The sequence below is a fragment of the Myodes glareolus genome, chromosome 20 (assembly GCF_982192425.1).
Source record: "Myodes glareolus chromosome 20, mMyoGla1.1, whole genome shotgun sequence".
Taxonomy (NCBI): domain Eukaryota; kingdom Metazoa; phylum Chordata; class Mammalia; order Rodentia; family Cricetidae; genus Myodes; species Myodes glareolus.
The window spans coordinates 55,224,355-55,239,940 of record NC_142045.1 but is presented as its reverse complement, the minus strand read 5'-3'; the positions used below and the strand labels follow the sequence as shown (position 1 = coordinate 55,239,940).

Here is a 15,586-nt window from a genome sequence, read left to right as displayed (position 1 = left end):
AGCGTGTGTGTGTATGTGTGTGCATGTTTGTGTAATCACTCTCATCCATATGAATATTCATAAATTCTCCTTACACAGTTACAACAGGCATATATATCTCTCCTAATACATATTTGTACAGTATTGCATGTATGCTTGTATGATACGTACATGCATGCTTGTGTATGTGCATGTATGTAGGGTGATATGGGGTACAACAATATTGAGCTTCCTACTTTCCTTTCAGAAGGTAACTTTCAGACTGTTACTGAAATGTCTTTGTTATTATCCGCTATATCTCCATTCCCCACACCAAGTGGATCTATTTGAATCCAGGGTTCTCCAGGCTCCTCCAGGCAGAAGTGTTCCTTGTCATCTTAGCCAACAAGACCAGCTTCTCCATTGTCTTGGAGTTATTTATCTCTGTTTGTAGACACTCCTGCTACAGCCTTTTGGTTCTGTGTTGGCAGTTCTCTTTATAACCCTTCTCACACATGTATTTATTTATTTTTGCCTCTTCCCTCTTGCTTCTTCTATTATTTATACACCCATTTATTTGTGTGTGTGTGTTGTGTAGTTATTGTGTATGTGTTGAGTCAGTCATTTCCTTTCCTTCCACTGGAAAGGAAATGGATCAAACTGGAGAATCAAACTCCCTCCCTTGATGGCAGGTATGTCTACCCATGGAACCACCTCACTGGTTCCCCCTTTTTAAAGTATTATTATTATTATATACATGTGTGAATAAGGGTGCATGAGTGCCACTTCATACATGTGGAAGTCACAGGGAAACTCTGTGAAGCTAGTTCTCTCTTCACATGGGCCCCAGCGGTGGGATTAAGGTCAGCAGGCTTGCCCTGCCATGCTCTTGTCTGCTGAGTCATCTGGCCGGCCCTCATTCCATTTCTGTGCTTGGAATAGTTTCCCTCCTCCACCACTAGCCCTCTGGTGATACTCATCTCTTCCACACAACCATCTTCTCAGGACATCTTGTCCCAAGGATAGGCTGACCCCAGGCAACTTCCGAGCCCTCTTGCTCCTCATGACTCCATTGCTATACCTGCTGGGGAGGCTTCTTTCCCACCCCAGCCCCTCTCACCTCCCTATCCCCACACCCGCCAGCCTTCTGCTGGACAGAAGCTTTCAAAGGCCAACATCCATCTGTGATATATCTAGAGCAACTATTTGGGCACCCTCGATCCTTATAAATAATTATAGAATCTGTGCATATGGCCCCTCCCTTGCTCTCCATGAGAACAGCCGTATACCCCGCCCACCATGCATTCAAATGGAAATGAAGCTCTGCTTCCCACTCAGTACCATTTCTATTGTCAGGAAGCATAGAACAGCGCCTTGCCCTTTGAACTTCAGTTCCAGTAACTGTTTTCACTCTTGTTAATAGCCATTTGTTCTGACACTTGGCATAAATTTTTTTTTGTAATCCCCCAGAATTTATTCCCAATATTTTTAATTCTATAACAGGCTAAAGTAACTTGCTCAAGTGATAGATGCAAATGGACTTATTCCAGAGCAAATTAATTAGCCATGTGGAGTGATTAATTCTCAAGCTAACCTACATCATTAAGACACATTTTCTAGGTTTCCTTAGCTTTGGAACCTGCCTTGTCCTCAGCGGGGTCCCCTTCTACCACAAGATGGCTGCTCAGCACCCTCACAGCACACTCAGCAGGAGGGAGGGAGTCTTTTCCCACACTGCTGTGTTCTCAGATCTACTCTCACGGGGTGGGGCTAACTTCTGTGCCCTTGCCCCAGCCCACTAGGACTAGGGGAGTGGGGGATACTATTTTGCATAGCTCTGCTGGCTTTCAGGAAGGAAAGGAGATCTCTCCCAAGGACAGCAGAAGTCGGGGTGGTCAGTGCAAAGGGACCAGCAACTCTGACAGAAGTGTTCCCTCACTCTGTACCTGCCCCACAACCCTTCTCATCCCCTAGTACGGTTCAGTGTCTACATCAAACCCCTTCCCATGTGCCTGCACGCTGGAGTGAGCAGGGAGCCTGACCAGGAAGTTCTGACCAGTGAGCCTTGTGAGGAACTCTACCGAGGTGTTTTAGAAGCTTGCTTTTCCAAACGTTCATTACCTAGAAATGTCAATTCCTGTTTGATGCGGCATGCTTCATCTTTAAATTTGTTTTAAGAGCTAGAACTCAGAGTAAACCCTCAATGCCCATGTTTGCTTTTCTTTAAAGGACACTGATTTTGAAATGTAACAGCTACCGGCACGCTCGGTGGTGGGGAGGAGCCATAGAAGAGTTCATTCAGAAGCATGGCACGGACTTTCTCAAAGACCATCGCTTTGGTTCCTATGCTGCGGTCCACGACAACACATTAGCTAAATGGTGAGGTGTTTTGCTCACAGGTGTTCATCTAGTGTTATAATGGCTTAAATTTACCTGGAATCAGCCTCAAAACTAAACCAGTGGTTTGCTCAACTGATGGATCATATTTAAAGATAAGATTGCAGCTTCAATTTTGTTTTTTGACCATCTTTAATAGTGAGCTTACAGGCCTTTAGATTTTGATGTTTGCTTTGTTTTGTGAGAGAGGGTCTTGTGAAACCTAGATGGACCTTGAACTTCTAATCCACCTGCCTCATCTCCCACAGGCTGTGACTGCAAGCCTGTATCACTGTACCTAGGTAGAACTCTGGTTTTTAAGATCCGCTTCAAGACTGGGTCCATGGCACAGTTACTGTGTTTACTTAGCATGCATGAATCCGTACTACCCCGTAAAACCAGACATGATGGCATAGTTTATAATCCCAGCAACTGGGAAGGGGAAGCAAGTGGATCATTACCTTAAGGTCATGTTTGGCTTCATAATGAGCCAGAGGCCAGTCTAAGATACCCAAGCCCCAGTCCTAAAAAGAAAAGCAAAGTGTAACTTCCTATATCTCTTAAAGGTAAAATGGGGCTGTATTTAAATCATTTATTTTTCCCCCATGGATATGAGCTGGTCTGTTTGTAGGCTCAAACCTGTGTAATAAGGAGGCTCCATGAGAGTGATTGACAGGCTGCTGTCTAAACAGAGATTGCTCAGGTCTGTCTCCTGACTGCCTTTCCTGTGTAATAGATGGAGACAAGGTCATGTTTTCAATCTTGTTTCCAGTTACCCAAAGGAAAACGGTGGGAATGTAGACCAGGCAGAGCTTTCCATGCTTTGCCTTGGCCTAGGGTGTGTTTTTCTTTTTTGTCCTGTTTTATAAAATCAAAAAAAAAAAAGCATCAAAAGAAACCAAGGAACAAATCCTATTTCTTCCAGGTATGTGAACGCCAAAGGTTACTTTGAAGATATCGCAAATGCAATGGAAGAGGCAATGGAGGAGATTTTCATCACTGACTGGTGGTTAGTATTTGTCCAGGGGAGTGCTGTCTGGAAGCATCTCTGTTTAGAAATGTGCTATGGGAGAATACCACACTATGGAAGTCCACAGTAGCCATGATGGATTGGCCAAGGCTCAGTCAACTAAATAGACTCCAGAGAAAGACTTCCAAATGCTCTAGTGATCTCTTGTCTAATCGCCATGGCAGAGATAGCATAAAGGAGGAAAAGTTTGTCTGGCTCGCTGTTTGAGGGTCCGTCCATCATGCTGTGGTGGGTAGACCTGGTGGCAGCCTCTGAGGGCTGTGGCTTGGTATGCATGGTTGGGAAGCCGAAGAGGTGAACTCCTGTGTTCTACTCACATTCTCCCTTTTATCCACTCTGCAATGCCAGCCCATAGATGATGCTCTCCTGTATTTAGGGCAAGCCTTCCCACTTCAGCTAACCCAATGTCAAAACTCCCTCACAGACCTTCCCAGGGCTTTGTTTCCAAGGTGATTCCAGACTCTCTTAAGCGGACAACCATTGTTAACTATTGCAAATATCTCCGTAAAGTATTTAATGTGAGTGGTCTTGGAAGCAGACATGCAAACATTTGTGTTGCTGTGGAAGAGTGGCTGTGGAGACGGGAAGGCCCATCCTCTCTAGCTGTCTTTCCATCTCTTACCATGTCCTTCACTTGGTCCAGGAAGCAACTCCTGAAGTTTTGCTTTGACACTGAAATGGTTGTTCTTGCTGTCACTGTTGAAAGGACTGGGTCTGGGCAGCTCTTCTGGCTGTCCATCAGATTTAACTGTCTCGCCCGTTGTGAAGATGCCCGCAGGCATCACGATGCTCACTTTACCGAAGTCACTGGAAATCTCCTATCTAAAGTTCTTGAGTTCTTGGGGAATGCCACCTGTGGAGTTGGTGTTGGTTTGGTGTTTGTAGTCTAACTTCAGTTCCAGCTGCTGTCATCTTAGAATGGTGAAGCCCAGCACAGATTCCGACATTGGCTGATTTGGAGGTGGAATATGCTGTCCTTGTAGAAACTGAAGTGACTTTCTAAATGCACTCTACCCTTTGAGACATACGGGCTTGCTTTGTAACCCGGGTAGACTGGTGGGATTCACTGTTTGGCCCAGGCTGGCCTTTAAATCCTAGCAGTCCTCCTGTCTCAGCATCCCAAGTGCTGGGGATTTCTGACATGAACCATGCCTGGCTCTGAAATTTTGCTTTCAGCTCCATCTTACTTCTTTCAGATATTACTCATAGATGAAGCTTGAAAACACCTTCCGGGTGTGTTTCCTTCTAATGCTAGACTAGGAGACAGGGAGAGAAATAGACGTGGTGTCAGGTCCACGAGGGTGGCGCAAAGATGGAGAGAGACCACCGAAGTCTAGTAAACCTTATCACAGAAAAAAGAAAAAGATAAAACACCACGGGGCACAAAAGCTTGTCAGCTAGCTGAGACCACAGCGGAGTTTGGGCTGAAACTGTGGAACAAGTCGGTTTCTGGACTCCCCCTTTTTATAGCAAGAAATAAGAAGCATTAAACATGAACAAAGGAATTTTTACAATCTCGACATAAAACTCAGATATGTATTGCCTTTCCTTACAATTTTCATTAACAGAGTTTCTCAGTTAAGCTAGGTTTGTATTTAATCCATTGTTTCTTCCTGGCTCTCCCTAATTGTCTTTACCAAAGCTCTGCACCTCCCTAACGCTGCCAGTTTCACATAGCAGGGAAAATGCATAACCGAAAAGTCATGTCCACCTCATCCTCTGAAGGTTAACTCAGCTATCTCCGTTGTTAATCAGGATGGCCGTGGTGTTATCTTAGGGCTGACTCTCAGTTTGCAGAGGGATGCTTCAGAGCAGCCAGTTGTGAAATGAAATAACCACTGCTGCTAACGGCTCCGTAAGCAGCTGAGAAATAACTTACTGCTGAGAAGGCTCTTAGTAGTTCGCTTAGGGTTACAACTTTATGTCTTTCTTCATTCTAACTTCTACATCCTCATTTCTGGTACCTACATTTCTATATTCCCATTTTTATTTCTAGATACTTCCATGGAAATTCTTCTAATCCTAGGTTAGAAGAGAGGGGGAGCAATGGACATGGGTATTCTTCTAGTCCTAGACAGGAGACGGGGGAGAGCAATGGACATGGGAAGCCATTTTCTGGTTCCCTTCAGTTCTATAGAAATCTGTAGATCGGGGTCCTCTTTCCAATTTGGTGCTAGTGACGTTTTGAGAGAGATGATTCTTTGTCATAGATGTCTGTCTGCAGTACCTGTGGCTTTGACCAGTTAGCTGTCAATAGCAGATCCCCTTTATGACAATCAGATAGTCTTTAGTTATTGCCAAATACTGAATAGTTTCTCAGAAGTCAGGAAAGTACATCCAAAGCTCAATGTTCATATATTCATCAAAATACCCCTAAAACTTCAGCCAGGACACGAACGAGAGAAAGGAGCTTTTCCAACGATGCCATATTTTCCTGCAAGAAAGAAGCGTCTCTTTTGGAGGTTCCGGATGGTAAAATTCAGACTTCCACTTAAACAGCTACGGAGCTGGAACCTATGTGATTTCTGCTGTACTTTCCGAAGGAGAGGGAATTAGGTGCTGTTTGTTCCGGCCACAGCCCTGGCACATATCTTACTTACGGTAGCACGCATTTTGAAGTGAAGCCCTACAGGACCTTCCTCTCGGGCGAAGGGAATCCTCAGGGGCCATTATCCTGGAGTACATGTAAAGTGTCTTATGGTTTTACTGATTTGTTTGTTTATTTATTATCAGTGATTCCTTTAAACAATGTACTGTAACACGACGGAGCTGGCTTGCTGGGGTTTCCGTCCCGCCCGGTACCCCACAACCGGCAAATCCCAAAGAGAAATCACACACAGGACTCCATAAGGTTATAAACTGATTGGCCCATTAGGTCAGGCTACTTATTAGCTCTTATAACTTTTGTTACCCCATTATCCTTATCTATGTGAGCCACACAGCTCAGTACCTTTCTCAGCTGGTTAGGTTACATGCTACCTCTTCGGTGGTCTGCACAGGAGTGGTGGTGGGACTTCCTCCTTCCTGGAATACTCCTGTTCTCATTGCCCCGCCTCTACTTCCTGTCTGGTTGACCTGCCTATACTTCCTGCCTGGCCAATCAGCGTTTTATTAAAATACATGATTGACAGAATACAGATAATTCTCCCGCACCAATGTACTTTTTGGATTCTTGTTTACTATTTTAGAGCCATCCCCTTGTCCCTCTCCTCTCCCATTGGCTCTGGAGAATTTCTTCTGTATTCGACTGTCTTAATTATCCAGGATTTCTTTTCTTTTCTTTTATTGCTTTTGCTTTTTGTTTTTTGAGACAGAGTTTCTCTGTAGCTTTAGAGCCTGTCCTGGAACTAGCTCTTGTAGACCAGGCTGGCCTCAAACTCACAGAGATCTGCCCGCCTCTGCCTCGTGAGAGTTGGGATTAAAGGCGTGTGCCACCACCATCCGGCCTAATTATCCAGGATCTTGTGTGTTCTAATTAAATAGCACATTTCATTCTGGCCTCCAGTATTCTGGAGAGGAAATTTCAGCAATAAACTATTTTTCTCTTTAGTGCTTTCCAACTTTTCCAACTGTTTGGTTTTCAGCAGTTGGGTTGTGACCTGGGAGTTTATCTGAGTTTCTTGAATGTATTGTCTTATGTCTCTAGCCAAATTTGAGACTGTCTTGCCATTGTTTCTTCACACATGAAAATTTCCTCTTCTGCCAGGCGGTGCCGGTACATGCCTTTCCCAGCACTTGGGAGGAGAGACAGGCTGTGAGTTCAAGGCCAGGCAGGTCTATGGAGCAAGTTCCAGGACAGGCTTCAAAGCTATGGAGAAACTCTGTCTCAAAAAACAAAACCAAACAAACCAATTTCCTCTTCTAAAGGTTCCACTATGTAGACAGTCCTTCCTACTGTCTCCAAGACTAGCTTCATATTTTAAAATATTTTCTCTCTTGGATGTTGTATTGGATAATTTCTTTTTCTCTAAATTTACATTTATTATTTATTTTGTGTGCACGTGTAGGTTTGTATGTACACATGCATGTGCCACACCACCACATGTAGGGGTCAGAGGACAACATGCAAGCATCAGTGCTCTCTCTTCACTACATGAGTTCCAGGCCTCAAACTCAGGTCATCAGGCTTGGTGGCAATCCTTGTACCCACCAGCTACCTCCCCAGCCCACATCAGCAGAAGCTTATTTCTATTTAGCTACCTTCATAACCTTCGTTCTGGTATTGAGCTTATGATGTGAAGCCTGGTAATTTTTTTCTCCTATTTTTGGGGTGATTGTCTTTTTATCTAAGAATTTTCTGATTCTGGATTTCATCCGTTTCCCTGAGGGTTTTCCTCTCCCTGTTTGTTCTTACATATAGTTGTATTTTTATATCTGCTAAGGGATTAAACTAGATAATCAGGCCAGGAAGATGACTCAGTGGGCAAAGGCACTTGCCACCACCATGCCTGATGACAAGATTCAGTTCTGGAGCCTACATGGTTAAAGGAGAAAACTGACTTGTACAAATTGTCCTCTGTCCTCTGATTTCCAAATGTACATTGTGCACACACACACACACACACACACACACACACACACACACACGAGAGAGAGAGAGAGAGATTTTAAATACATGTAAAGTAAATAGTAACAATATCAGCATCTACGATACCTATTGTTGGTATTTATTTCATGCAAATTGATTTTTTTTTGTTGCTGTGTGCCCAGTATTTTTTAAAAATTTTATTCTAGAAAAATTAACATGATGATGTAAGACTTTTAATCTCACTTAAATCTGTGGGCAATATTTTCTTTTCTTTCCTTTTGAGTCAGAATTTCTCTGTAGCCCTGGCACTCACTCTGTCTGGCCTCAAACACACAGAGATTCTCCTGTCTCTGCCTCTAGCCTGTTAGTATTAAAGGCGTGTGACTCTACCACCTGACATTTATTTATTTTTTTAATAGAGTGTTTTCTTTGGCTGGCAATGGCCTCATTTGGATTAGGCAGAAAGTTCCAAGCAGCATTTGGGATGCTTAACAATTCTTTGTAGCCTTGTTTCAGTTTTTTGTGTATGAGTGTTCACTGGCATGCATCCTGTGCTAAGGCAGAAGAGGGTGTCAGATTTCCTGGAACTGGAGTTACGGATGGTGTGAATTATCTGTGAGTGCTGGGAACTGAACCTGGGTCCTCTGCAAGAGCAACAAGTCCCCTTAATAGCCAGGCCACCTCTCCATCCTCTAGGGGTGGGGTTTTAAAGCCAGTTTTAGTTCCCGGGCCTGTGCTCTGCTCTTGCCTGAGCTATATAATGTGCGCCACCTGGTGGTCGATCTGGGACATGGCCGCAACCTATTGGTTCCTCCTCAAACTCCTTAGATGAATTTTGCTGTAGTCAAATCCCCGAGGGAACAGCTTGTGAAGGAGCCAGGAGACCGTCAACAGCTTCATGGGACTGCTTTCCGGAGTTCTCCCCTCTCCACGGTCGCCCAACTGTTTTCTAATTCCTCACAACTTTCCTTATTAGTACACTCGCTTGAAATGGGAATTTTGACTCACCCAACCCTAACATGTGACCCTGAAACAGGGCCAACGGAAGGAGCCATTGTGAACTTAGGTCACCCTCTTGGGGGCTCAGTTCTGCTCTAACTGGATTCCTCTGTGTCTGTGGCCTCCCTGCTGCTGCCCTGGCCTCTGCAGGCCATCCTGTTCTTTCTTGTTAAGCTGGAACTGGACTTCTCTCAGCTAATCCCATTTCGAGATTTTCCTTCCAGATCAAATCACCAATAAATCGATTACATGTAATTCAGATTCCTTTTCTGCCCTTCACTGGGCCTTTTGGTTAACAAGCATTGCATAGTTGATTTAAAATTTTTAGTAGTGTTTTGTACCGATCCACATAGAGCTCTTCATAAAATTGTGTGCTATGTGTGTGTATGCGTGTGTTATGTGTGTGTATGCATGTGTTATGTGTGTGTATGCGTGTGTTATGTGTGTGTATGCGTGTGTTATGTGTGTGTATGCGTGTGCTATGTGTGTGTATGCGTGTGCTCTGCGTGTGTATGCGTGTGTTCTGCGTGTGCCCCAGCACCATGCTGAGGACAGAGGACAACTTGCAGGAGCCGCCTCTCCTCTACCACATGGATCCTTGGGATCGGGCTCAGGCTGTCAGGCTGTTACTCACTGAGCCATTTCACCAACCTCCATTAGGGCCCTATATGTACAATTTGATACATTTCTTAGTAAGCACTTCGATTTTTTTAAAAAAAATATTTCTTTTTATTTTATGTGCACAGGTGTTTTGCTTGCATTTATATCTGTGTGGCTTTGAACTTGTGATCCTGCAGTCTTCACCTCCCAAATGTTGAGATTAAGAGTATGGATCTTGAATTGTTTTTGATTGGACATAGTTTCTTCCATGAGTTTCTCATAGCCTTGGGGAAGAGATCTGACAGGGCAGACTTAACGGCATGTGTCTAAGTCTGGTCTGTGACACAGTGAATTTCCTCTTTTGTTTCAATCCCTTTCCTTTTTTTTTTTTTGTGACTTCAGGTTAAGCCCAGAAATCTTCCTGAAGCGTCCAGTGGTGGAAGGCAACCGCTGGAGGCTGGACTGCATCCTCAAGCGGAAAGCGGTGAGTACGGCCCCAGTGCACACAAATGTTTCTAAACTCCTTCATGTATGCATGGAGCCGGATCACAGCTGGAGAACTTGCTCGGCCTGTGTGAGGCCCTGGCTGGGTTTTATTCCAGGGAGCATAGGAAGCCAACTGTGGTGACACACGCCTTTAATGACAGCACTTAGGAGGTAGAAGAAAGATGAGGAGTTCAAGGCCAGCCTAGGCCGCATGGCGATGTCAAGGCCAGCCTGGGCCTTTTGAAAGTGTCTCAAAATAATTTTTTTAAAAAATATACTTATAAGTTTTTACTTTAGAGCAGTGGTTCCCAGCCTTCCAATGCTGCGGCCCTTTAGTACAGTTCCTGATGTGGTGACCCCCAACCATAAAATCATTTTTGTTGTTACTTCATAGTTGTAACTCTTTTCCAGTGGTCTTAGGCGGCCCCTGTGAAAGGGTCGTTCAGCACACCGCTTGAGAACCACTGCCTTAGAGCTTGCAAGCCAGCACGCATACACATACAACACATGCACACACATGAAACACATGCACATGTGCACACATGTGGGGGGGACTTCCCGTTCACCAGTTCATTTAGAGAAAAGCACATGGGGAGGGAAGATGGCTCAGTAGGCAAGAGCTTTTGCTGCCCAGTGTGGACTTGAGTTTGAATCTCCAGTATACCACAGTATACCACGTATACTCAGTGCACGTAGAACCCCGGAACTGTGAGAGATATACATCGAAGCATTGCTGGCTTTGTTGACTGCCAACCTGGCTCTGGGTTCAATGAGCGATCCTGTTTCAGAGGAATAAGATGGAGAGCAATAGAAATGGGACATTTATGTCTTTCCCTGGCCTCCACAGACATGTATGTTGGCATATGCACCAAACAACACCCCCACATATTCATTAACCCCCCATACACACATATCATATAGGTGGGAGGATGTTAGAGACCATGGGGTTTGGTTCTAGTCTGAGGACAGGTTCCATTGAAGCTAGCCCATAGAGTCTGGGTAAACACTGATATGTCCTTTTTGTTATAAATAAGTAAACAGTTGAAGCAGTGTAGCTACATGTATGTTGTTAATGAAGTCTGTTTAGGTGACTAAATTAGAGCAAACCTTTACTTATTTTATTAATCTTCTGAGTAGGGAATGCTAACCCTTTTCCTCTGGTTTGAACCTGTCTTAGTTTTTCTCTCTAGTGAAGCATGTTCTGACAGGTGTTTGGATTCCGCAGTACTGGGAGCGGTATTTTTCCTGGAGGAGGTCTCCATACCGTCTTCCTCCTCTCTTTGTCCTTTCCTCCACCTCCCAGAGAGTTCCCATCAGTACCCAGATCTCATTGCTCATCCTGAGGGAAGAAGAGGTTTTCTTCTATCCATCCAGCATGGCCTCGGTGGATAATGTAATCCATTCCATTCACAAAATGGGACCCACTGAGCCTGAGAAGTTCTATTTATGTATTCCCTAAACAGCTCAGTCTCTGTGTAGGATGCCGATCACCAGGGAGGCTCTAGCAAATGTCGTTCCAGCCCATCCCAGCTAACTCTTATTGAAGGCTCGTGCCCTAGGCTCACACCTAGCCTTACCAACCGATTTCCTACCTGTTAAAGAATCCGGAACCCGCTCTGTTTTTCTTTTCTGAAAGCAGCACCTCTCCCAATCTTCCTTAGGATTTCATGTCAGCAAACTTTTCCAGGCTTGGCCAGTGACCTGCACTCACACCTGGAGACCCTCCCGCACAGCATTTGTCTGAGAATTTATATTTTTTATGTTTCAGTCAACATGAGCTTGTTGAATGCTTCCCCATGTTTAGGAGCGTGACTGATCATAAAGGAGTGTATGATGAATAATCTCTGTGATACATAAGCTGGGGCAGCGTAAAGATCCTCACATATGCCACTTCCCTGTGATCCACATGTGTGCTGCATCCCCATGATCCACACGTGTGCAGCTTCCCCTTGATTCACATGTATGCAGCTTCCCTGTGATCCGCACATGTGTGTGTCTCTGTGATCCACACGTGTGTAGCTTCCCTTGATCCATACATGTGCAGTTTCCCTGTGATCCAAACATGTGTGTCCCTGTGATCCACACATGTACAGCTTCCCTGAGATCCACACATGTGCAGTTTCCCTGTGATCCACACGTGTGCGTGTGCTTGTGATCCACATGTGTGTTTGTCCCTGTGATCCATATGTGTGCTGCATCCCCATGATCCACACATGTGCAGCTTCCCTGTGATCCACACATGTGTGTGTCCCTGTGATCCACATGTGTGCAGCTTCCCTGTGATCCACACATGTGCCACTTCCCTGTGATCCACATGTGTGCTGCATCCCTATGATCCACATGTATACCACGTCCCCATGATCCACACATGTGCAGCTTCCCTATGATCCACACATGCGCGTATCCCTGTGACCCACACGTGTGCAGCTTCCCTGTGATTCACACACGTGCCACCTCCCTCTCCAGTAGAGAAGGCATCTCAGCAGACACCTCTGCCTCTTAAAATGTTTCCACCCTTTCTTCCGTGACTTTCCATGAGCCTCATTTGTAGGGTTTCATTGCAGCCATGGTGCTGGTAGCCACACGCAGTGGCCCTTTGTATTTTAGCCTGTTTTGGCTTTCCGAAACAGCATCCATCTGCTACAGAAAGAAGCATCTTTGACGAGGGTTAAGAGTAGCCCTCATGTGAGCATATAAGGGTAAAATGTTGAGAGTGCAGCTAGGCACTGTGCTGATTTAGGAGAGTGTCAGTTGCACAGTCTCCTCTTGGTCTCCTCACTAGCCATGGGTACTGAGAACTACGGGCAGTTAGCCACTGCTGAGCAAAGAATTGGTTTCCTCTAGAAAAGGACCCCCGTTGGTTTTATTCAAATGGTCAACACATATACATACAAGTGGACTAAATGGACTCAACAGGTTGTATGTGTGCATATGTAGGTGTGTGTGCACATGTGTTTAACAACAACAAAGCAAAAACAATAGAAATCATACATGGCATTAGAAGGAGGGCTTGGAGGCAGAGGAGGGGAATAGCGGGAGGGGAGCAGGCTAGGATCAGAGTACATCACACTGGTGTGTAGGTCATAATGTGCACTTAACACATGCTAATAAGCTGAGGAGGAAATCCATAAGCTTGTCAAATTCAGGGAGTACAGGGAGCGCACTAGGCCGAGCACCTCACACCCTGAGGGCTTTGGGGGGAACGTAGGATGGGCAAATTCCACAGGTGCAGTAAACCCTGAGAACAGAGGGACGGTCTGCTAGAGTACGGTGGCAGGTGTGGCTGGGCTCCCGCTGGGGCGTGGCTGCAGCTAGGCTGTGGGGCTGAGAGCCAAGCCAGTGACAGGACTTTCTGACGAAAGTTAGGATGCTTAGGGTCAACAAGGTGGACCTGGGATGTGGTAGAGAGAGGAGCGGGAACTTGGATTCAGAAAGCTGAAGTCTGTGTCCCTCCCTCCCTCCCTCCCTCCCTCCCTCCCTCCCTCCCTCCCTCCCTCCCTCTTCTTCTCTCCCTCTCTCCCTTTCCCACCCTCCTTCCCTCCCTCCCTCTCTCCCCCTCCCTCCCTCTCTCCCCTTCTCTCCCTCCCTTTCCCTCCCTCTCTCCCTCTCTCCCATGCCCTCAACCTCCCTTCTTTACCCTCCCTCCCTCCCTCTCTTCCTTTGAATGACTTCCTTCTCTCCTCTTTCTCTCTCCCCTCCCATACTCTTTCCTTTCTTTCTGAACTGCCATCAAGCCCAGGCTCTTCGCTGGATACAGCTCCACGAGTTGCATCCCCAAGCCTAGAGAGATTCATTTGAGATGCCCAGACAGAGTGCCAGGGGTCTGTAGACACCAGCATAGCCCAAGAGAGGTGGCAGATGTTGATCCAGGCTCAGGAGGGAGGCCTGCAGATCTGGCCCTCCACCTCCTGTTGCCTGTTACCTGGCAGTATTGGTCTGTCGGCCTCAGGGTCCCTGGCCTTTACATCACTGGTCTGGCTTCTCATAGCTTTTGACCTACCAACCCTGCTGAGGTCTCTAGTGAACACCCCAGCAAAGGAACATCACAGCTGCTGACAGTGTTGTGTTCCCAGGTCAGGTGCTTTCCGCGGCTTGTCATCTTTAAATTAAATGGGTAACAATTTGCTTCTTGTTCCTGAGAAACGGTTGTGCTATGAAGGGTTAATGCTTCTTGGCACATTTAGTGGAGTGGTCTCCTTCATCTCAGTGCACTGAATTTTTACATAAATAATAAAATTTTTACATTTGGATCATTCCAATCTGATCCATCGTATGCACATGAACATTGCTTCTCATATATAATTTAGCTTCTGAAAGCCACATGCTAAGCTCGAAAAGAATGGAGTGTAACATAATATTTGTTTTTGTATTATTGTGTCCCTAAGGTCTGTAAGGTTGATTAAAATGGAACATTTCCCTTCTGACTATACAGATTATTTTTTAATATTTAAGAGGAATCTGCAAATTTCTCTGCCTTGGCGCGGATGTGTAGGTCAACATCTCTCACAAGAGCTGTGTTTTGTTCTTCTGGTAACAACTGGGCTGATAATCTCATCTTTCCCGGCTCTCATGACATGTGATGTCCACAGTGCCAGCCGGTCTTGTCAGCAGGTTGTTTATTGCTCAGGCATCCTCCTGCCTCGGTTGCCACAGTTCCGCAGTAAAGACACCAGGAACTGAGAAGATAAGTTGCCTCACGCTATGGTCACCAGAACTCTGTGTCACGGTTGTGGATGCGTCAGTCTTAGAAATATGAGATTGACAGCAAAGGAATTTTCCAGAGCAGTGAGCTGCCAGCCGTCAAAGGGGTTTTGCTTTTCACAATGAATTTGTCATCAAGTTTAAATTTTTTTTTCCTTTTTGCACCACAAGACACAGGACTGCTAGAGATATAGTCAGCTGCCAAAGGGGAAGATGTCCACACTAGAGAAGAGAGACAGAGAAATACCCCTCTACCTAGAAAACCAGTGGGACCCTAAGTAGGAGGCTGGAATGGCTTGCCAGGGAAGGGAGAGCATATCTTTAACCTCCAGGACCAGATTTTAAGCAAAGCTGTTTAAAAATACATAGATAGTTATGTTGTGGTCGCCTACTGCTCCTCATCTGTAACTAGTGAGAATGTGATTGCTGCTTTGAAGTGTATTCGTGTGTGCACACGTGTGTGGAAGTCAGAGGACAGCTTGAGGGAGTTGTGGGTATTCAGGTATTCTGGCTTGGAGGCAAATGCCTTTACCCGCTGAGCCGTCTGACAGGTCTGCTTTCTGCCCTCATGTTTTGGAGACGGGATCCCATCCCCTTGCCCCATCTTCTCAGGTGCTGGAGCTACAGCTGAACACCAGCACGCAGGGGTTTTGTCTTTCTTCATTTGTTTCCCATTTTCCTACAGTCTTGCACCCCAAGAGAAGTGGCAAACAATGGATTGTTTCTCTGGGGTGCGTTTGTATAAAGTAATGACAGACAAAAGACAAACTTGGCTGTGCTTCGGAAATACTTGGGTCATGCTACTTTGAATAATCAGAGGAGAGGCTGGCTATGAAATTGTGTCTTGATCATTGTCTTCATGTGTGTTTTGTGTATCCAAACCCCTCCAGCTCCATGCACCACCACAC

General features: G+C 45.5%; 1 protein-coding gene across 4 annotated transcripts in view; it reads left to right on the top strand.

The window, feature by feature from the left end:
• Positions 1–15,586, top strand: part of Pld1 (phospholipase D1) — a 206,165-nt gene that overhangs the window by 104,908 nt on the left and 85,671 nt on the right. For all 4 annotated transcript variants that reach the window (XM_087899626.1, XM_087899627.1, XM_048452641.3 and 1 more), the window contains 3 exons: positions 2,188–2,337; positions 3,260–3,343; positions 9,894–9,975. In XM_087899626.1, coding sequence (XP_087755752.1) covers positions 2,188–2,337; positions 3,260–3,343; positions 9,894–9,975 — 316 coding nt within the window. The remainder of the gene's footprint in view (positions 1–2,187; positions 2,338–3,259; positions 3,344–9,893; positions 9,976–15,586) is intronic.